This window comes from Daktulosphaira vitifoliae, unplaced genomic scaffold (genome assembly GCF_025091365.1).
Source record: "Daktulosphaira vitifoliae isolate Bord-2020 unplaced genomic scaffold, ASM2509136v1 Scaffold_4, whole genome shotgun sequence".
Taxonomy (NCBI): Eukaryota; Metazoa; Arthropoda; class Insecta; order Hemiptera; family Phylloxeridae; genus Daktulosphaira; species Daktulosphaira vitifoliae.
Genome location: NW_026099575.1, coordinates 9,654,433 through 9,679,390, shown reverse-complemented (window position 1 = coordinate 9,679,390; position 24,958 = coordinate 9,654,433). Strand labels below are relative to the sequence as shown.

Genomic DNA, 24,958 nt, shown 5'->3' with positions numbered 1-24,958 from the left:
TCAAATCTTAGGCTTCATTTATACTAAGAATAAAACTAGTAAATGATCGAAGACCTTTTATAATTAAGTATTTTTAATTCAACACAATCATACTATTCAAAGCAATTGATAAATAATTGCACAATTACCAAAGAGATAAATTGTAGTAATATTAAAAAAGATGGACGGTTTTTATAATTTGGTTTTTTTATAAATGTTAATGTGGAAAAAACTAAAAAGAAAGAAATTGTCACTTTAATTCTTTGAAATTATTAGTAAAAAATAATTAAATATCAGTCTTAAGTTTAAGTTTAAAATGATTGAAAAAATTATAATATAATAACTTTTAAAATATCGATTCAGCAGTTATTATTGACTTTTCAATTTCTTAATTACATAATTTTCTGTTATTTAAGCAAATTAAATATATATGTTACCATTAATAAAATAAGATTATATCCTTATGAAGTATAAAGAATGGACTTGAAAATGATATTATAACAGATAAATGGAGATAAATATGTTACTAAGAAAAGTCAAAACATTTTCAAAGATATTATTTTTAAAGAAATATGTTGGTTAGCGTTGATCATCTTGCTAAAGTATTTATAAGATATGAAAACTAGTATTGATTAAATTTATTACCTGTAAACATAATTGAGTTTAGCATTACATTATAAGCAAGAATATACTAGGATCAGAAAAGTGAAAAAAAAAGTGTGAAGACTAAAAGTTAAATAATAAATAACAAATATTTTATGTAAATTTAATCTACTTATATAAGTCACTAATATTTTAACATATTTACATATTAACTTTTTAATTATTAGTTAAGTTTAATCCACTTAATATTACCCTACAAATAAAAAATCACAACGGGTCGTTACGTGTCTGGACGTAATATGAGTGATATAATGTTGTGTCCTTGAGCCCTAGAGGAAACTGCGCCTTCTCGCAGGAAATGTTGCTATTATAAAGAAAAAATAAAAAGGACAAGAAGTCATTTGTAGAATGCAATGGTAGCGGATGTGAGGAAACGGTCCTTTGAAAGATGCGCTTGACAGGTAGGCTGGAGTGTTGAGAAAGAGTCAACGTGCTTAATAATTAATTATCTTACTTTTGTATGAGCTGACTTGGCAACAACCACATATGAGTGTACATTTGTGCTTGTAGAAGAAAGAGCAACTACTTGTACATTGAATGTGTCCTTTTATACAAAAATAAATCTAAATCTTGAAAACTACAAAATTTATACAACTGTATGTATAAAGAATGAAAAACACCGATCCAAATTAAAACTACAATAGAGAGTCATTCTGTTTTTACCATTAAAAAATTTTGTTTTAAGGAAAACTCAAGAGAAATTGACTAGTCTTAGTTCCGATGATAGTGGATTTATAGATTGTGAAAATGAATTTGCCCTAATGGATAATTAATTAATGTTAACTATTTTAGGCTCTATCAATTTTAACTTGCTAATTAAGACGACGATCATTTCAACAAACAATTAAAAATCACTTGTTAACTTAAATAAATTATATATATATATACTATTTTCTAACTATCAAAATTATTATTTTTTTAAAAAATTTGATAAATTCTTCACATATCCAAAATTAAACTCAATTTTTTCCCTTACGATATATAGTGGATAAAAAAGTTAAAGAACATGATTTTGTTAAAAATTCACGGAAACTATTTAGTTATTTTCCAAACTAATAAACCGGTAAAATTTAACCATAGACCAAACCTACGATACGGTCACGTACAAATCTCAAGAGGACCGATGTCGGTTTAATCGTTTTTTCTTACCACTGTTGCCAAATAAGTGGCTTAGCAAATTTGCATAAAATAACAATTGCCACTGCAAAACATTACAGAGCGATTTCTACTTATCATAATCTAATAGCTAAATTTATTGCAAAAACATCAAAAAAACGCAAAATGAAGACACTGTACTTACTATTATGAAACAATCTAGTTAAGACCTTCTCAGGCGAATTTGATTAACTCACAGTAGCTATCTGTTTAGTTACAATGTTAGAATTAAAGATATGTATTCAAAATAAAAAAGATATCAGTAAAATATCAATAAAATATGAAAATATTAACTNTCTGTTTAGTTACAATGTTAGAATTAAAGATATGTATTCAAAATAAAAAAGATATCAGTAAAATATCAATAAAATATGAAAATATTAACTATTTTAAATAATCTATTCAAAAACGGTAGAATTAACACAACGTACATAACACTTTATTTTCTCCTAAAATATAGTTAAATTAATTTGGTTAATTAAAAATCAGTTACTTTAGGATCATTTATAAATCTTTTTCTGAGATGTAACATTTATTAAATTATTGTCCAAAAATGTATTAAATATATGTATATAATCTACTAACACTTACTATAAATATTCTGGAGAAAAGATAATTTATCCATAAAATTAATTTTCAACAGAATGAAAGAAACTCTTCTTTAAATTGATAACCATCATTCTTAAAGAATAACGTTGTATATTAAGAAACTTTTAATCTTTAAACACATGCATACCTACATATATATATTTACTCAATTTCTCTTAAAATAGTGAGTTTTTAAAAAAATATTTTTTTGAAATTTATTATTTACATACCTACTTCCAATTATCTGTTTTAAAATAATGATTAGTTCCATCCCTTATATATTATAGAAGTGTCAACTTCATACTTTTAAATGGTAACGCATATAACTAATTTATAAAATATCAAGATGTAACTGGTTGATAATAACTTTTAAACCAATATTAAAAATTTTATTTATACTTTTATACCTTGGCGGGAATGGAGTGGGGCTATAAAATTACTATTGATAAAAATAGCAACATTTGCACTTCAACTCCACACTATATTTTAAAATTCTAATAATATCCAAATTTTGATCCAAAGATTATTATTAAATAGTCATTTTCTCAATCACATTATTTTCCATTTCATACGCTAATATATATGGTAACATTTTAAAAATAAAGTTGACATCCCTTTAAGATATAATAAATCAAGTAACAATTGTTAAAAGAATCACTCTGTATTAAGCACTCAACTGTTATTCAAAATTAATCTATTTCTTTAGTTACCATACAATAACTTTTTTTTTATGTTTTTTTTCAAATTTTTTCCTACAAAATGACAGCATAAATAAAATATTTTAGTTTATTAGGAAATAGTAAAATAAGCCTTGTTGTGTTACAATTCAAACAAATAACTTAATGTTTATCTTGCCTAACTAAAAACCATAAAGTTTAAGCTATAGTTTCAAGTTACTTAAACACGTTCGCAAGTATAAAATAATCTTGATACATGATACATATAAAGTTATGATAAAATATAATTTTGTCATACTAAAATAATAATTCAACTTAAAATTTAACCTTTTTTCTACACAATAAAAAGAAAAAATATATATTTTTAGTGTATGAAATATAAGAAATAAATTATAATACTTTATCGCGAAAATATATACATATATAATAAAATTAAAATTAATCAAAAACATTTTCTATGTTGATTTCTTAGGGTACAGTTAAATACACCCTATTTTTTGAGCACATTGACAGATGTTTGTATAAAAGTTTCTACCGAAAGAAAATAGGAAGAAATAGTATTGCGTTTTTCTGAAAAATACCAACAATAATGTTAAGTAGTTAAAAGTTTTGAAAAAAAAAATAAATTGCCAAATGTCATACAAATGATAAATGATGAGAAATAACATTTTCTATGAACAAACAGAAAAATATATTTTTTTCTTTTTTAATTCGCTTTTTTTAATAACATATAATGATAATAACCATTTAATATTTTTTAGTTACATTTCTAAAAATTTTTTATTTAAAAATTGTTTAGTATAATTCACTTTTTTAACAATATTACCTTTATATTTATTAAGTATAAAAATTTATTAAGCAATATATAAATAAACATTACATTTTTGATAAATACTTAATTTATCTACCGTAAAATGAGATAAGACGAGAGAACATAGACACCTAGGTGGTTTAGTTATGTTATGAGAAGAGAGGAATCAAAAGCTGTAAGAACAGTTATGGAAATGAACGTTGATAGAAGAAGAGATAAAGGAAGACCAATAAAATATTGGAGGGATGTTATTGAATGAGATATGCGGACGGCTGATGTGGTAGATCGTGTCAAGTAGTAGTTTAGGATAAGGGCAGCCGACCCGAAGTAGTTGGGATAAAGACGAGAAAAAAGAAGACATATTTTATCTATCTTCTATAAGTAAATCCTGTGTTGGAGGTAGAGAATTATTTATTTATTTAAATACTACAGAAAAAAATATAATTACAAAATTTAATATATTAATCAATTACACTAGACAATATTTATCTTCTATTATTAAATTTCACAATGATAAAAATGATTTGAAGTTATTTTTGTATAAATAATATTATTTTTTCTTAGATATTTCTTAGAACTATTACTTAAAAAATTAAAACATTTCGATCATAAAGAATTAAGAAATTTATTGCCTGTACCTTTATTTTTATACTTTATGATAAGGCCATACTCCAAATTTTCACATTTATTTACATAAGATCAAACAAGAACAATTTTCAAATATTAATTTAAAAGATACATCTTTTATACAATACATTTTTTATTATTTTATTTTTTAAATACAATACACAGTTCATTTTATTAAGAAAATACATACGACTCTATTTTATAAAAACTTTAACTGTTCGAATAAATTTTCAATAGCACCACTCTATATAATTATGACATGTTTTAATATAATTGATTTAATGATGTATATACAATCATCATACAACCTGNTAAAGAATATTGCATAAGCTTTAATTTAAGATACACAGTGATTTTAGGAATAATTGTGTTTAAACTATAAGAAATATAAATAATTGTTCTTAAACGCATTTGGAAATAAGGAACATGAAAATTCCATCTTTCATATCTCGTACAATCCATTATCAAACTCAAATGTTTTACCTTTGTTACTCTCATTACTTTTAAAACAACTTGATTTAACTTTATAATTGTGATTAATACAAATATTTTTTGTTTTTGATAATTTATATAACTATATACAGGGTGATTTTTTTATCATAACCCACTCAATTACTTACAGAATAATAACAATTAAAAAATTTTGTTTTATTATTATCTTTAGTTACACATTATTCTTGAATTATTAACTATGTAATACTTTTTAAGTTCATCCCTTATGCCTGGTAAGGGTGTCAACTTTGTTTTTTTAAATGGTAACACATATTTTTAATTTAATAGTAAATGGCATTTGAATTTTTAATATAACTTTATTAGCTTATTAGATATAAACATTTAAAGTTTCAAAATTTTGAGTTAAAATTCATGTATAATACACATGGGATTGAAAATACAGGTAGCTAATTGGATTTTTATGACATCGATATTAGCAGGTACACAGCATTGTTATTATCAATGATAGTAAGGTACATTGTTATGAGTTTATAAATACACTAACTGTATTGTAAAAAGTATATCTATTGATAGTCATAATTGATAATAAACAATTCGTGACTGTGATAGCATTATCATCAAAAACCAATTAGCTACCTGTATTTGTAATCCCTTGTGTATTATACCTATATATTAACTCAAAAATTTGAAACTTTAAATGTTTATATCTAATAAACAAATTAAGTTTTATTAAAAATTCAAATGCCATTTATTATTGAATTAAAAACTCAAACATTTTATTAAATTAAAAATATGTGTTACCATTTAAAAAAACAAAGTTGACACCCTTACCAGGCATAAGGGATGAACTTAAAAAGTATTACATAGTTAATAATTCAAGAATAATGTGTAACTAAAGATAATAATAAAACAAAATTTTTAATTATTATTATTCTGTAAGTAATTGAGTGGGTTATGATAAAAAAATCACCCTGTATAGTATATAAATTCTTATAAAATTTCCTATTAGCTATAAAAAAAATTTATAACAATAAAAGCTATAGAGCTAAAAGCTATATATAAAAAAAGTTATAGAGTAAAATTCAGCTTTGATTTTTGTAAAATAACCGTCAAAATCTATTTTTAGGCCATATATAATGACTTAAACATGAGATATATATCTCAAATTTTACAAGTATCTCTTAAATATAGCCCCTTAAAGTTTTAAATGGGTTTTTTTTTAATTATTAATCATGATTATGTTATTGCCTGATTTTCACTAATTAGTGATTATGTAAGAATCTAGTCAATATGAAAATTCTACGGGTAGATTTGTAATCAGTGAAAAAATTACATTTATATTTACATCTACTTTTATATTTTTTGGCACAGAAAATTTTTTATTTTTTTGGACTACAATGTTATTATTAAAATATTATGACTATGACTATATGATTTATCAGACAAATTTAACTTAGAAATATTTTACCGCACTCTTTACAAATATATTTATTATATCAAAAAAAAAAAAAACGTTTTTTGTAAAAACAATAATTCCATTATTTTGATTTCTTTTTTCTTTTGTGAAATTCGTTTAAAAGCCGTTTATACTAGTTACAATCTAGGAAGGCACAAAGAGGGGCAGTAGGGTCAGTTGCTTCGGTCTCTATAGTTCAAAATGATATTTAAGTTGAAATATATTTTGACCAGAACCCAAAAAGAGCTTGCGCAGTCACTTATTAAAATTATTAATATAATGCCGTGATTTTGTTGAAATAATTACATCTAAAGGAGAGATATTAATCGATAACTGAAATCAATAAACTTCGTAAAAATATATTACTAAACTAATATTGACTTTAAGTTAGAATCGGTGCATAATAGAACATGTATACTGAAATAATGAAGACAAATATAGAATATAGACATTTCAAATATTGACACATTACTATAGCTATCGATTTGAAATACAATTTCTTAATACTTAATAACAGCCTTACTTTTATTGTTTATTCTTATTAATTTACTATCATTAAATTACTTATCACACGTATAACTTTATGTACTTAAAACAAAGAAATAATTTTTAAGGATTCAGTAAGAATTTTCCTCAGAATATTATATCTCAAAAAATAGTTTTCAACAAAGTTTACATTCAATTGCTTACATTTAAAAATTGTTTTCGAATTTTCCAACAGGGATTTTTTTTTTTTTTAGAAATATAATACCTGTAGTTATTAAAATATTGCATTAAGTTTTTAATTAATTATGATTCAATTTATAAGACTTAATAACTCCTAAACTGTGGTATAAAATAATAATAACGAACACATTTTGTAAGTTTGAGCAAAGTTTAATAATAATAAAAACAAAATATCTATGCTGAAAATAGTAAACAACATTGTATACAATGTTTTATGAATAAACGCTTGCCAATCTGTAGAAATCCAGTCAAAATTTACAACTTATAAGTTAGAAAATGAGCTTAGATGGTACGGTTTCTAATAAGGTATGTTGTAGAATTACTATAAATATTCGTATTGCAATAATACGCCTGCTTCTCCGTTTGCGCTTGAACAATTCTCCTATAAGGTTATTATTCTCATGGAGAGGAACATGCATTTATATATTGGAATGGTACTCCCCTTTATGGTACGAATCTTCGTCCTCAAGTTGTTAATAATATGAAATTTGGTAGATAAAAGTGTGCGTTGACGGCTTAGGATTCACAACGTAGTTTGAATGAAATAATAATGGAATACAACTGATTTTAGATGCTATAGTTATTTCAATTCATAGAGAATTCAATATAATTCCTGGCGATTTAAAATATAATCAAGATAAATTTTTATCTATTTTTCAAGCTTGAAACTAAAGAATATTACAAACAATGTTATCTTTAAGTAAAATAGTCAAGTATTAAAAATTTATACTTAAGAAACAAAATGTGAAATAATGTTTATTACAAAAGAAAAAATGTGTATTTACGATTAATATTTAATAATGTAATTTTACTTGAAAGAAAAAATCCTTTTATTTTTTTACTATGTTGTAGCGACAAAATAGACCGTGTTGTTAACATTTAACTGGACAATTTCTTACGAAGAATATATACTTACAATAAACGCATATTGTTTAAAAGGGTGTGTTATGAAGAACAATACATTTATGAATTATTAATTATAATTCATAAATAATATAAACACGAAATTTACAGTACAATAAATTATACATTTTTATAACATTGAATTTATGATCGAATTAAAATTGTAAGAAAAAAACATAATCTTTATGTGTTCTTTATGCCGATAATTTTTTTTCAATTAAATCTAAGCCGCATTGATATACACCGCCGATATGGTCTAACTCAAATTAATAATGTTTGAAATAATCTTTATTAATTGGTATGCTATAGGAATTCCATTCTTCAGACTGCTTTGATGTCATCCCTCTATTCGATATCTGTACATCGAATAAGAAAAGTGAGATTGCACTCTCGTATGATGTGTTAAGAATTTCTTCACAAAGATGAAATTTCAGGAATTGGAAATGTTTCAAGTATTTTATTTCCTTGTAAAAAAACGCATAAATACTATATCAATTTATTTGCATTGCTTGTAAGATAAAAGACGCACACATCCGATGCTATTTAAATCCATTACGCCCAACAATCAGCAGATATGCGAGTACTCGTGTGTATCGTCTTGGGGGAGTCTAAACAAATAAATGTATAACAGTATATCAAAGTAGGGTCGAGTGGTTGGTGATCATGTCCACTGGGTACTATTTTGCAAACACAAGCAGCGTCACAGTCCGCCTTCAGAACTGCTCCTATTGTATGGAGTAAACGTACATTGTGAAGTGCAAGCACAAACATGGCGTGGCAAGAACTTGAATAGGATGTGACGAGAAGTGAAAGGAGAAATGGGGGAAAAACTAAAAAAGAAATTATTTAACGAGTGCCGAGAGGATTTATGCGGAGGTCGAAAAATGATAGCTTATATAAATGTCAACGTATAAACAAGCAATAATTTTTGTTGTTCCGAGTGCCGCCGCTTTGGCCGTCGCGTTCCGATTCTCCCTGGGCCGCCAGGCGACCCTGGGAAATCTTTGCAGCCAACACACGCGGTCTGAATAAAAATATCATAAAAAGGCAAAGTGAAAAAAAATATACGAGCTATATGCATACGCATGTATTATATTTATTTATTTGTATAAAGCAAATAAAATACACGATATGCACAAGGGGTTTGCGGCGACATCCTATTGTCATACGTTAGACACCTACACTTACATTGTGAGTTACGGCAAACAACCACTCAAGCAATATTCGAGGTGTTACTAAGTTTTATTTCTCGGGGCTCGACTGGTAACGTCAAACATTAATCAACATATTTGTCTCAACAAAGTTCACTTTTGATTTTCAATGAATCACTCGCTATAATTGAAGTTTAAATAATTTACCAAGTCTATTATATTTGTTAGTGCAATTTTGTGTAGTAAGCGTATGTGTTTTAATTAAAAGTATACACATAAAACGCATTAGCACTTTCATAAATTAATTAATGACAAGCGTAAATAAAATAATTATAAATATATATCCTTAGCAGTTATAATTAACTAATAACAAATGCTCAACTTATTTTTACACTATATAAAGTATATTTTACAATGTTGTTCTAAATGACACACTGGCATGTACATTTTTATTCATAGTATTCGTCGCATGTTTTATATTCTATTTTACATTTACGATATTACAGGTACACGTAAACTATAAAAATGCAAACCACAATGTTTTATTAAAAAATAATTTATTATAAAAAAACTAAATAGTTTCGAGTGTTAAAAAATTATATGGTAACTACTAATTTCGAACTTAGTTCATCTTCAGGTTACTACAAAACACATATATATATATATACAAATAAACTCTTAAAAAAATCACAAACATAAATAAAATAATTAATAACTAAAAAAATGAGGCACCTACGATCAAATTTAGATAACTCTATTTTTACTTACAATTGTTTTTTATTAAAATTGAAAATGGAATACGAAAAATACAACATAGGTGTAATTATTGTGGTCTTTTTTAGTATACATATACTAAAAGTGTACAGAGTGATTCTTTTAATAACAGTCACTTGATTTTTCTTAAAATAATAATAATTATTATTCTTAACATAATTATTATGTTAAGAAAATTATTTTTTTGTTTTATATATTTCTTGATTAAACTATTTAAACTAGTTAAACATCTATGTTTCCATTTAAGAAAATAAAGTTGTCACACTTATATGATATTAGGTATAATTTTAAAAAATAATTAATAACTGATAAATAAAGATATACATGAATCTAAAAATACTAAAAATAATTTTCTGAATACAATTGAATTAGATAATCATTAAGGACGTATTTTTTACAAAAAAAGTTTTATGTAATAATATAAATACGTCAATTTTTGTGAAAAATGCCTTTTTTAAATTATATTTATGTGTATAATATTAGTTTTAAAATACACATAACATAAATAAATAATAAAAAAATAGTTTTTTGATGATTCAATTATTATAAAGAAAGCGAGGACTAACGTTAAAAAAAACACAAACTTGAAACAAGTATTGAAAAAGTCATTTTTTCCAATAAAACTAAATTTTAAAAAGGAATAAAATAGTCATTAACATTCAAAAATAAAATTTATGTAATAATACATATTCAACAAATAGAATATTGTTTTAAATATCAGTCATTTTTTGTTTTAATCTTTTCAATCTATACAATAATTAACGTAAAATATATAAGCGTATTTTTCGCGTATTAAACGCTTCAAAAAGATTAAATTCAACGTATTTGTTAGTAATATATCATTACATTTCTAGAACAACTCAGGGACTTTGTATATTGCTCCACGAGAAAACATGTCAACTAACATTTAACAAACACGTTATTATCGATAATCAAAAAAGTGAAAAATTTTTCCATTTATTACATTACTAAAGCACCATACATTACTAAATTAATAGTTAAAATATAAACATGACCTTGTCAATGATAGTCTTAAAAATCTTATCTATTTTTCCGGTGTATACTTCATGACATTAACATTTTAATTCGTACTTAAATTTAAACATGTTTAATTTTAATTAATATTAGCTAAATGTGATCAATTTTGATTACAAAATTTGTAATTTGCAGATTTATAAAATGTATTACTGTTGTATTGTTATTTATAACAGACGATAATTTAATTTGTTAAAGAACTAATATATTATAGGCTAATGAATTCAATATTTAAAAATTGATTCTATTTTTAATAACTATTGATTATATTATGTTTTTGTTCTTTATTATAGCTGTTAATATTTAAATGTATATATTCTTATTATTTACATTTGATTTAAAGTGAGTTAATTTTTAAAAAAATGGTGGTCTGAATTAAGTTGTATAAGAGCATCTGTTTGTGTTGGTGTTCTATTATCATTTTATCGTACTAGTCTATCAGCACCTTTAAATATTATTAATGTGTCATTTACATTTTACTATAATTTTTGTATGATCAATACAAANTATCAGCACCTTTAAATATTATTAATGTGTCATTTACATTTTACTATAATTTTTGTATGATCAATAGAAAGATGACTAACTTGTTTTATATTTCATATTTATTTATTTTGTAAGTATATTTCTGATTGATTAGGACTTAATGGAGTTAATGGAGTTTCCATTATTAAATCTTCTTGTTTATAACCAAAGTAATTTTGATTTATTATGACATTAGTAGCATTTATTATTTCATTTACTTATTTATTATTATGTTATTTAATATATAAAAATAAACTTAAGATATAAAACTAAATTAAATAAATTTGTTAGTAACAATCAAAGACTATTTTTTAATTTTATAATTAATTATTTTTGAATACATAACAGAGAGTCATTTAAATCTCAAAATTTACACAAAATTTAAATTATAATACCTAGTTAAACTGTTTATGAGTTATAAAAGTTATAATTTAATTTTTAATACTAATTACAAGAGAATATAAAATTATTTGTTCTTTTACATTTATTTGGACAATATGTAAGAACACTAAAAGAAGAAAACACCGACAAAAATATTATTTAAATTGATATATTATATTAAGAGTTACTATAGTAACCCGTAAAATAAAAAATATTATTTAAATAATATAATATTTTTTATGATTAATTTGATAATCTTTATTTTACTAACTTAAGTCAACAAAAAAATATTGTTTTTGTGCGCACTAAAGTATATTAAACAGAGAGCTCATAATACAATAAATGTCACCATAAGTAGAATGGTTTGACAAAGGATCACGTGTCGGATAATATTGTGCAATCTCAACTGAGTGATGGTTATGCAATAGAACACTGTTTACATACCCAAGAGAGAAGTTCTTTTCGGTTAATTTATGGAAACTCACACCTCACACAGGTCTGTCGGTTTTGATTTTTTTTGTCGGAGTTGGGCTGATGTATAGAAAACGATGTTATACTGTGTGGCATCAAGTACTTTACATGTTCCCCGAAAACGCGAATATTCGAATTTTTAAATGGGACAGGAGAATAACAAAAAAATATTATCCAGGACAAAAGGTCTAGAGCACAATTGAACATAGAGTTTTCTTGACGAGATAATGCACTCTTGAAGTACAATAATACCATCCAACGACTCGATGGCAATCAAAAACACAATTTATTTTTAAAAATTCCATTACCAATTACACAAATTGTGTATATCTAGAAACCAACGATTCGTTTTAAAATAATAAAAAGTTCGTTATTTCCAAAACAGTGTTAAAGACGGTTGTCGATTTACCCTATTGTTTAATAAAATCTATATAAAGTAAAAAAAGAACTTAAAAAAATTCTAATTCAAAATTCCAATTATATTTCCTTTAATACATTTTCTGTAAGCTTCTTTTTTTTAAAATAAATATTATTGTAAAAGAACTATTAATTCGAAATATTTTAATAATATTTCAATTTTAAAAACATTTACATCTATAATACACTTGTTTCATTTCTTAAAAAAAAATCATTTATACTGTAATATTTACTCATTTTTTTAATACATTAAATTTAATACGAAATAAAAATTGAATAATACACTATATAGTTAATTGTTATTATTCGACAAGTACCGTAGGTAACAGATTTGGTAAAAAATTTAATTAAGAAGAATTTAGACTAAAGCACAATAAAACATTATGTATAAACTCTGTCAAATAAAATAAAACTTTGTAACGTGTTAGATGTTACATAAAATAAAATATGCGTTTTTCCTTGACAGAAGCTACATCATAAAATGTATCATTCATTTAATGGAATGTATTCACTCATCATTTTGACCAATCTACCAACACCCCTTACTGTGCAACTCCAATGGCATTATTTATTGAAGCAAAAAAAGAAAAAAAACAAAACTCTAATATTTTTGACGGAAATCATTAATCACCGCGTTCGTTATTATACTAATGTTAATTTTTTCTCGATGATGCAGCTGAAATAATACTCAATGGTAAATTTTAATAAAAATAAATATAAACGAGTTTGTCGATGAATTTATGGAAAACCAAATTCTTGACGACTAGAAATAAATTGATAAAATATAATTAATATCATCTATTTTTAAACAGAAAAAAGAAAAATAATGTTGTCTAGACAGGAACAGGATTTTGAAATAATGTGTACTTTCATATTTTTGACTCGTAGAACATTTGTATATGATTTAGTAGAAGTATATTCAAAGTACTTCTACTTTTTATTAACTATAATGTTCGATTAATTTATTGAGCTCAGTATTTGTCTTTTTTTTTACACAATGAATGAAATGCTCAAAGTTTTTATTGATTTATTATGTAAATTGCAATAAAATGAAACTTAAACAAATTCTGTTACAATTAACAGAATTTCTGTATTAAATGGGTATTTTTACCTTCTTGATAAAATGTAATCACTTTTGTTCACTTATAAACAATGTATTCAATTGTATTTCGATTTCAAAAGGGTCAAACGAGAATAAAATCTAATATTCCTCAACTATAATAACGATCCTTAGTTGTTTTCTTAAAATCATCCGGTCGTCTCGCACTGATTGGATTATGATTCCTTTCTGGGTACTCGAAAAAGGCATACACACGTACCATTTGTTCCCATTAGCCTTTCGAAGTCGTTTGTAAATCTACCGATGCAGTAAATGCATTTCAAAGTCGTATAAAATGGCTAATCAATTTCAACATACGATACCTTAAATGTTTGTAACAAAAAATAATGTTTGATTGGTCAAATATATTTCGAACGGATATTTTTTTTACTGTCAAACCGATAAGTATCGCACAGTTTACGATTATTATAGGACATTTGAGCCTAGATTTGTTATAGAATGAAAAACGATTTTAATTTAATATCATTATTTTGTTTGGCTTACAGTAATCTATTTTTAAGAATTGATAGTAGTATTAAAATGAAATTACATCAAAATGTATATATACATTAATATACATACTTATGCAATATATAGAATATACACATTTATAAGTATGTACGTTATTTGTAGTTTAATTTGAAAGATATAATCCAACGCTAAGACCACGGCATTTATAGATACTTAAAATATTTCATTAAATCATTTTAATACTGCACTTTATTGGTGAATATTTCCAATGATATAATATGGAGATTAGTGTTTTACCCTCAGATGTAAAGAAACATTTTAAGGGCAAACCTCCCAAAACACTTTTAAGTTTCTGCCGTCACCACTTAATATCAGTGGCGGCTCGTGGGTGCTTGTGGTGGGAATGCGACTTTAAATATAATACTGTTAGTCATAAGTATAAAAAAATGTCAAATTAAATGTAATAAAATAAAACACAACAAACATATTATTTATTTCGCAGTAGAAAATAGAAATAATATATATTAACAATAGCGATTATAGTATTATAGCAACCGACAAGTTTACCCAATTATGTCATATTATCAATTAAGTATTTATTAATTAGCTGTTAACACTCATATTAATATAATAATATGATTATGAGCATATTAATAATTATATATTTGTTTCAGTTAATAATGTTCATAGTTAACTTATGTTGTACGGTTTCCAAAACTCTGTGATCTTAATAATTTATTGTTGTATTTTAATATTACCCAATATAGTAATTCACTAATATTTTACAATAGGACGACGCTGTCGGTCGCCCAAACACCGCTCGTGTGTACATGTGTACTCGCATATACTGAGGGAAATAACTTCAATGTTCATACACGAAAAATATATTAGAACTATTTAATATACAATTAATTTTCTTCTTTTAATTAACCCAAGTACGGGATGTAATCGTCTCGTCGACCAAACCATGAGCCGCCACTGCTATTATATTCTAAATATATAACAGTGTTATAATTACAAGTAAAAAATGCGAGATATTCACCTTATAGACTAACAATATGTGCATAACATAAACATGATGTACGTAATAACTTAATGTATATAAAATTGCCAGTCTGCTTGATTACTAAAATTATCAACTATAATTAATATTTTATGGTGCGTGTTGCATAAGTTGTTATAAATTCCTGATCCCATGTATGTTTAAACTACAAAAATATCTTTTATTGTATTGTATTTACGCAATCTATTATAAAATACTTTGGCGCCGAGAAAACGCACGTTATTAAATTTTCATTCGCTTGTCTCCTAGAAGGGCACTTCAAAATTTTTTTCAAATACGTTAATAATGTTATGCTACGATTTATTGAGAAGTTATATATAATTACATTAGTATAGTAAAATCCATTATTTTATATTTATACCAAAGACACCGTTAATATATTTTTTAATAAAACATCGTCCTTTACATTTATGTACCTGTTTTGCATACACGCCTTAAAAGAAATTATTTTCATAATATTTATTAACTAAATCATATTTAAACAAAGGTGTTTTTTCTTGAATTATACCTATATAATTCAAAACTTCAAGTATTACTATAAATAATTTATCAGGACAATTAATTTTATAAAATAGAGTTTGAAGTATCCTCCAATATTGATTTAATTATAGTATTGCTGTTTTGTTAAAATAATTAGTAAACTGGAAATTGTAGATTTTAAATTGCATAAATATCTAATGTGATTATTTATAATTAAAATTCTTTGATTAAATCGTTTGTACATGACATATACGAGAACTATGACTTTTTTAACGCTTTATATTAAGAGAAATCAATTAAAATCCTACATTGATGATTATTGGATATTTATCTCGTAGTATCTCTAATGTTATAACGCTTTTGTATGAATTAATTAACATAATTAATTAACATATATAAACTAATTTTATCTACTAACAATTTTTGTTTCTGCATATTAATAATGAAAATATTAAGAAATATTTTTAATTCTTTATAATAAATAAATCGCTAAGTTAAAAAACAATTAAAATAAAAATCAATTAAAACACACTATCATTTTGATTATTATCCCATTTGAAAAGAACTATTGTGTATATGACTAGAATTACTATATTTTTTACCTGTATCCAAAATGGTAAATAAAACCCAGAACTACACAAAAACGATGCTGCTAACGATAATGTTGCCCAACACATTCCGGTAATGGTTAAGGTAGTAGCCATCTAAAAATATAAAAAAAACATTCAATTTATTATGGTTATTAATAATAGAAACTACTAAACTGCGGTTTAAAAAATAATGAAAACTATATTTATTTTTCTTTTAAAATTAAGCTGAATAATTACTCGTAGTTTTACAGAAGTTTTTAATGATGCTGAACAGCAATGCGTAGTAAAAAATATTAATATCTATTAATAATTGTCAGCCGTAGAAGGATTAAAAGTTCATTAAAAATTCAATTACTTTTTTAATAAAGAAAAAGACGTTACGAATAGGATTAATTCATATTTATTTTTAACGTTTCACATTATTTAATATTAATATATTTCATTCATTAATCACTCTTATGAACCATAAACATTATCGATATTATAAATTCACTAAAAGTACATATGTACATTGGATAGGTACACTACAAGGTGAAGCGAGTTATGAGAATCATATTGAATGGAGAAATATCTTTCAAACTGAATCCATGTGCAATACAATGTTTTTGTTGTTCCTTTTCGGAACATTGATGCCTATACAATATTTTATTGACGAGCCAAATTGCCGAACGATTTAACCCATACTCGTTTCAAATCCACATCTTGCATTTCAACTTTCATATCATTAAAAGTTTTTGTCGTAAACAAACTTCTTTAAAACCAACATCTTATACTCGAATATACATACATTACTCAAGTGTAATGTGAGAGGACTATTGTTAAGTTAAACTTTTACGGTAAATCAGTCAGAAACAGTGCTTCTTCTGTCGATTACAGTAGCTTGCGGGTATTTTAGGATAGGAGCTCCCAAAACGGCTATAGAAGGTTAGTAAACTATAAAACGTAGTTTTATAGGAATTCAAAGGTTTTGAACCACAAAAATAACACTTTATTTTAAGACAATAACTAACAGAAGTGAAAAAAGGTCTCATAGCTTATATTAGAACACAGCGTGTCGAAAATACACATAATATGTTAATTGATGTCAATGTTTAATAAATTTGGTTCATTTTAGTGAGTAGATTTTTATCATCTTGACAAATCAAAAAAATGGCCAAGTTATAAAAATAATTTCAACTAAAACTATTAGACATATTGAATTTTCATCTTTTAATTTGAGCAAAACAAGTTGACATTAAAATTACATAAAATTAATATTTCCTAAAAATTAGGTCAATATGAACATAGTCACTTTGTAAAATTAAAAAAAGGATTGTTCCATTAACAAAAAATTAGTTTTTTTCACTATCTTTAATTTGAACCTATATTTTCATAAGAACTTATAGAAATGTTCATTTTTAAAAATAATAAATATTAATTACAAAAAATACTGTATTTATAAAATATAAAGGCCATATACAATAAATTAACAAAATAAGATAATTAAATGTGAAAATTAAAAGTTGATCACAAAAAAAGTGTATCTAATGAAAAAAAATCATAAAATAAAAAAATTAATTAGAAAAAATATTTATAATTATATGTATAAAATTACTTTAGGCCAACAGAAATATTATATCATTGCTTTAACATTAGTTCAATATTTTGATTTATATATCATTGATTCTTGATAATAATACTATCTTAGTTCTTCACCCTATAGTCTTTATTAAATAATGTATTCTAGGTGAAAAAGATACAAAATTAGATTCAAATGTTTTTATCAACTCTTTTACTATTAAATTTAACCTGCAACTTAATTAATTTTTTTTTTGGAACTAGATACACTTTTTTCATAATCAATTCGTAAATTTTACATCTAAATATTTTATTTTGGTAATTTATTGTTACTGGCCTTTAAAATTTATAAATAAAATCAAATATAATAAAATATACTAATTTTTTTAATTATTAAGAAATTATAATTATTTTATATAATTTTGAAATTATACGGACTAACGACCCGTCCCGGAGTATAAATCGTTAAGAAACCTCCTCCTTTGGGGAGGCCGCTATGGCCCTTAATAGGCTAATAAAAGCGTAAAAAAAAAAAAAATAAAAAAAAAAAAATTTTGAAATTATAAAATAACTAAAAAAGGCTATATTTATTTAATTTATTTATATTTAATTATTTTCTTACAAAATATTTTGTAGGGTCAATAAGAACTTTGGTATAAATACTTATTGAGTTACAAGTATTTAAATAAATGGAGTGAGTATTTTATATACACTTCGAACTGGTGTACGTATACGCCACCCACGTTCCATACTCACTTTATATTTTAAATGATTGTAACTCAATAAGCATAAGTGCTTAAGTTGTTATCGATCCATTAAAATACTTATAACGCGAAATAATCACTATTTTTAAATTTTGAATAATTAAAAAATGTATTTTTTTATTCTGTTAGAAACAAATAATAAAAAAATTACTTTGACGTAGTTAAAAATTATTAAAATAGATTAAAAAAAGTAACGTAAAATATTCACTAAATCAAAAATTGTTAAAGATTTCAGAACCCGTAGGAACATCCGATATAACCTTAAACATTACTTCAAAAACTTTAATATCAAATTGTAATATTAAATAACTAAAATAAATTATGAATAAATAAAAAACCATTCATATTTGATGATTAAAGATGTTAATTGAAATTAGTGAATACTAACATTTTAATGGATAGGGGTTTTTTCAGCACGTAAAGTTTTTCCTTAGCAATTTTAGTGTTTTTATCATTATTTATGCTCAGTTGTAAAGATGTTTTTGTTTGATGTATATACCGAAAAAGCTTTTCTTAGTAGTAAAGTTTTTTTTAATATTCTGAAATTTATTAATTAAAACTCAACTTTGTATTGTTAATAAAAATAATTGATATAATTTATGGTTCATGTGCGAATTTTTAATAGGTCTTATTTTGGTAAACTTTTTCAATTAACTTTTATGAGTTTAACAAAATTAATAACTCCCTAAAGATAATTATTATGTTTAAGTAAATCAAATAAAACATAGTAATATAACATTATTTACATAACAGAGTATGACAATTTCACACACAAATTTTTAACTAGACATTTGGATTCAATTGAAATATGAAAATAATTTGGTTTTATGAAAAATAATTTAATATGTGCTTTGTAGGGTTGGTGATGGTGAACGAAGTATTATATCAATAACATAATACTGCTTTATTATAACTAACATCATTCTATTTTTAAGAGAAATTCAGAGAGTTTTCTTATGAATTTCAAATTATTGCTCATTTATTTACGAATAAAGGATATATAAATAAAACTAAACGAGTTATCTAGATTTCACCAAAAGACCTAATAGTAATTCTAACTTATTTTCTGAATATAAAATCAAAAACCTGTACAACAGATTTAAAGTTAACCCTTGGTCTACGGTCAAAGAATAACTTGGATTAAATTACTACTGTACCAAAACAAAAAGCCATTTGAGTTGTATTCGCTCGTCTGATGTTTTATTAGTTTTCAGTTCACGAAAGTTACTCAATAAGTAAAATGAAATATACAAATGTGAATTTAATTCAATTTTATAAGGATATAATGTTCAATGTTACAATGTTAATATTTAACAAAAGTATCAACAATAATATAGCTATGTATTAATAATATTAAAAATTTTAAACTACAAAATAATTTTTTTACTATGTTATTGCTGATACTTTTATTAAATATAATTAACATTAAACATCGTCATAAATCTAACATTATTTCCTTCATAATATTAAAAATATTAAATTATTAATTTTCAATTGGAATATACTGTGAATAATTACACTAGTTTACAACAAAATTGACCTATGACTTATGATAGTCATTTTTTATGTAAAATCGTCCACTGAGTCCGAAAATGAAGTCCAAAATACAAAAAGTAGAACAGTTTTTGAGTTATTGCGAAATTAGCGTTTTTCGTGTACCGCGAAAAAACGTTTTCATTATATTCTAAATATCTTTAATTGCATTCAACCGATATTCATTTTTTTTACATAAAATTAAACAATATTAAATTACCTATAACTTTTATCTTAAACAATTTTTTATTTGACTTTTTTGTCGTTTGCTATCTACGAATTTACCACTGAATTTTTATCATTTTTTTCAAAATGTCAGAAAAAATTCAGAGTTTTACGTAAAATACACCAATAAAAAATAAATTTATCAACAATAATTTTAATAGACGTTATACTCTAATACATAACAAAGAAAATGATATATTATTTTGTAAAATTGATAAAAAAATGAAGAAGTTATGCGCGATTGAAAAATAAAACAAATTTCCTAATATCAGAGTTTTTTAATTCGATGCTTTTATTTTGTAAAATATAGACAAATTACTCACAATATTACTTTTCAAAATAAAATTTCGATTTTTTAAATAACCTAAGGTTATTTCCTACAAAATGAAATTTAGAATTACGAACAAAAAAACTTCACCTTGGCCACACTGCTCATCACTAATTGGTAGCACTGTACCTTTTGTCATTTGAACTAAAACGGATAAATTTATTTTGGTCATAGAAGCGTTCTATATTCTATTAATATATTCATTTTTTCTAAGATATTTAAATAATTCATATAACTATTTTACGTTTATTCTTAATAAAGATAAAAATGAGTTCGAATAAACTTCAATATAAGTGTAAGAATAACCCCAATAAATTTTGTTATGCGTGTGGCGAATACATTTTTGTTACACCGCCGAATTTTACTAGTACATTGCAATCTGCGTATCATTTTTACTTTAATATTTCTTTAATATTTTTTACTGCTATCAATAAACAAACGCCATTCTGTTGGATCATATGGCTCACCAAATTCTTTAAACAAACCGTTTAAATAAACCAAAATAAATTTATCCGTTTTATTTCAAATGACAAAAGGTACAGTGCTACCAATTAGTGATGAGCAGTGTGGCCAAGGTGAAGTTTTTTTGTTCGTAATTCTAAATTTCATTTTGTAGGAAATAACCTTAGGTTATTTAAAAAATCGAAATTTTATTTTGAAAAGTAATATTGTGAGTAATTTGTCTATATTTTACAAAATAAAAGCATCGAATTAAAAAACTCTGATATTAGGAAATTTGTTTTATTTTTCAATCGCGCATAACTTCTTCATTTTTTTATCAATTTTACAAAATAATATATCATTTTCTTTGTTATGTATTAGAGTATAACGTCTATTAAAATTATTGTTGATAAATTTATTTTTTATTGGTGTATTTTACGTAAAACTCTGAATTTTTTCTGACATTTTGAAAAAAATGATAAAAATTCAGTGGTAAATTCGTAGATAGCAAACGACAAAAAAGTCAAATAAAAAATTGTTTAAGATAAAAGTTATAGGTAATTTAATATTGTTTAATTTTATGTAAAAAAAATGAATATCGGTTGAATGCAATTAAAGATATTTAGAATATAATGAAAACGTTTTTTCGCGGTACACGAAAAACGCTAATTTCGCAATAACTCAAAAACTGTTCTACTTTTTGTATTTTGGACTTCATTTTCGGACTCAGTGGACGATTTTACATAAAAAATGACTATCATAAGTCATAGGTCAGAAAATTTTTTTTTATTTGTAAACTAGTGTTATTAATAAATGAACAATTATAATTATTAATTATTAATAAATGTTTGTATTTTATAGGAATAAATATGTAGAATTTAGTAATATTTTTAATTTCTTACAACTATATTTTAATTAGCCGATTTTATTGTATTTAAAATAAATTAATTGTAACAATAATAATTGACAACAAAAAATAATAATACTATAGTAACCTAAACTTTAAATAAACTTTATTTTATTATTTAATTGTTCACTTAATTAACACTTAAATAATAATATTATAAAAATATGAAAATTAAATTTATTGAATATTTTATTCTGGAACTTCTCTTCAAAAACAGAGTTCATAATCAATACATACAATTTATTCCGGTCATGAAATGTCCTTGGTGATTAGTTTTAAAGTTATTTTTAGTTTCTTTAATATATATGTGTAATTTTTATCTTATTTGTGTAGACTTTATATTACTGAAAACCCTAAATCAACTTCGAACCACACGAGGACAATTTATGAGTCATAACTATATATACAAGCTGACTAGATTCAGTCGAGAACATTAATAACTTAAACGAAATCTAATATTTTGATTCTTTTGTAAAATATTTAAAAATTTTATTTAAATATTACATGCACATTTGTATATTTACTGCGGTTCTCTTAGGTATTGCCATAAGTCAAGAAAAAAGGTAGTCTTATTTTTCATTTAACGAATCTTAAACGCCACGTTAGATAATAGTTAAATATTTATAAATATATTTCTAATTTGTAGGTGATACGTAAATTACATAAAATGGATTATAATCCATTTATTAAGATTATTAAAAATAAATTAATAGAAAATATAGCAAATATATACATACAGTATAATAAAATATATATAAAATATAATTAAATAATTTTAAGAAGACTAGTAGTCTTAATTAAATGTATATCATATAAAGGAGATTTTCATAGATATTTTAGAGATTACGACTAGTGTATATTTTGCAAGCTGTGTACACACGAATACTTAACTAAGAAAAATGTTAGCAATAAACATCACAGTAGGGGAAAAAACTATTGTCCATAATTGTTTATTGTAATGTACTCCGACCTCACAAGTCAGTAGAGACACCGAATTGAGCGAAAAACAAGTTTAACAACAATAACAACCAAGTTACAAAACCTGTGCTTTTACACTCCGGCGAAATAAGAGAGCGGAGAGACGTCGTAAAGTTTATGTTCCTAACGACGCCCCAACAATTTCTTAAAGAGAGTAAAACCGTCAAAAGTAACGGTTGTTTTAAAATCTAAATAAAAAAAAAAACGATCATTATAATATTTTAGGTGCAAAAAGTTTGAAACTTGACTGGGATCCAGTAGTTATTAAACGCTATGGTTTCACCGTCATTTTGCCTTTATTTCGCCCATCCGGTTTTACTCAAATGCATTCTTCCACGCTAATCACAGTGAACAAATATACTTTAAGTAGTACGTACGTAATTCACACAAAACTTACCTCAGGCGGACAAAGTAGCACAAAGATGTTCAGAGTAAATTAGAAAACACCACTAAAGGACTAGTGATCTTTGGACAATAAATTATTTTGAAAACGCTCAACTTTTACTTTCACCTAGAATAAATCTACTAAATCGGTAAATTGCCAAGCAGCCATTAAAATCTACAATATAACTAATAGCATTTAAGAAGGAAAAACATATGACCTTGAATAATTATATTCTTACTTTAACTCCACATCTGTAAAATTAATATCTTTGCTTTGTTTTCAAAATTAAATATATATGTGAATAAATATTCCCACAAAATAAAATATAACTCTAATACATTATTTATCCAAAAAATATATTATAATTTATTAATGTCAAAAGTAAAAAATGAATAAAGTATGTAACACTCCAACTTCAAAAATTGTTTAATATTATTTTTTAATTCAACACTACTTGTCATAAAAAATATTAATTAAAGGCAAAAATTAACAGAAAATTCAATAAATACTTTAAATCACGTTTTTATTGAGACAAATGGATAGTCAATGTGTCACGGAATGGCATACATTGATTACCCTAAAATCTAAAAGAAAAATCGTGCAAACATTATCCTCTATGGAATTGGTTCTATTAAGTATAGTGTACTCAGTCACAATACAGAATGCCGTAGGCAGTACAGTCATAAGAATATATACACCGTATAGGGAATTGAACCAAAAACTAAATGCATAGCTACTGCACAACAACTCCCACAATAATTCTATCGTAAGCATAACATGAATTCGTAAATCTTAAGTGAAATTGTTTCAAATTCAATTATTTTAAATTTCGACTTTACTTTGTAACCATCACGGGATTTTTATTTATGAAATCTGATAGATATCAATTCGAGCTTTAAAAAAAGTTTTTTTCCTATTATTTTGTACTCCAAATTTATTTTATTTGACGTATATGTATTGTTTTTCGTAGTGCGTTATAGTATTACTGTAGCTGTGCTATTAAAATAAATATATCAATGTCAATGGAAACGTGAGTAGTAACGCATAATACTAGTGTAAAAAGAGAGAAAATTATTTGTCTAAACTCGCAGTCAATTTATAGATGTATATTAACATTTTTTAGTAGTGTGAAAGTCAAAAAAAGTGCTAAAAATATTTTTCAAATCCAAAATTAAACTTGTAAATGTTTTAAGCCTCATATAATTTGGAAATTATTAAAAGTTTTATAATCATCAGCCTCATACATAACTAAATGCAACAATACATAATGCCAAGTTTTCATGGGCCTTAAATACATTCATTTAAAATTAAAAATAAGTTGTAAAACTATTACTATTATTAAAAT

At 24.4% G+C, this 24,958-nt stretch overlaps 1 protein-coding gene across 1 annotated transcript in view; it reads right to left on the bottom strand.

Moving 5' to 3' along the window:
- Positions 1–24,958, bottom strand: part of LOC126905467 (LHFPL tetraspan subfamily member 1 protein-like) — a 111,848-nt gene that overhangs the window by 81,966 nt on the left and 4,924 nt on the right. The window contains exon 2 of the mRNA XM_050685188.1: positions 16,508–16,609. Coding sequence (XP_050541145.1) covers positions 16,508–16,609 — 102 coding nt within the window. The remainder of the gene's footprint in view (positions 1–16,507; positions 16,610–24,958) is intronic.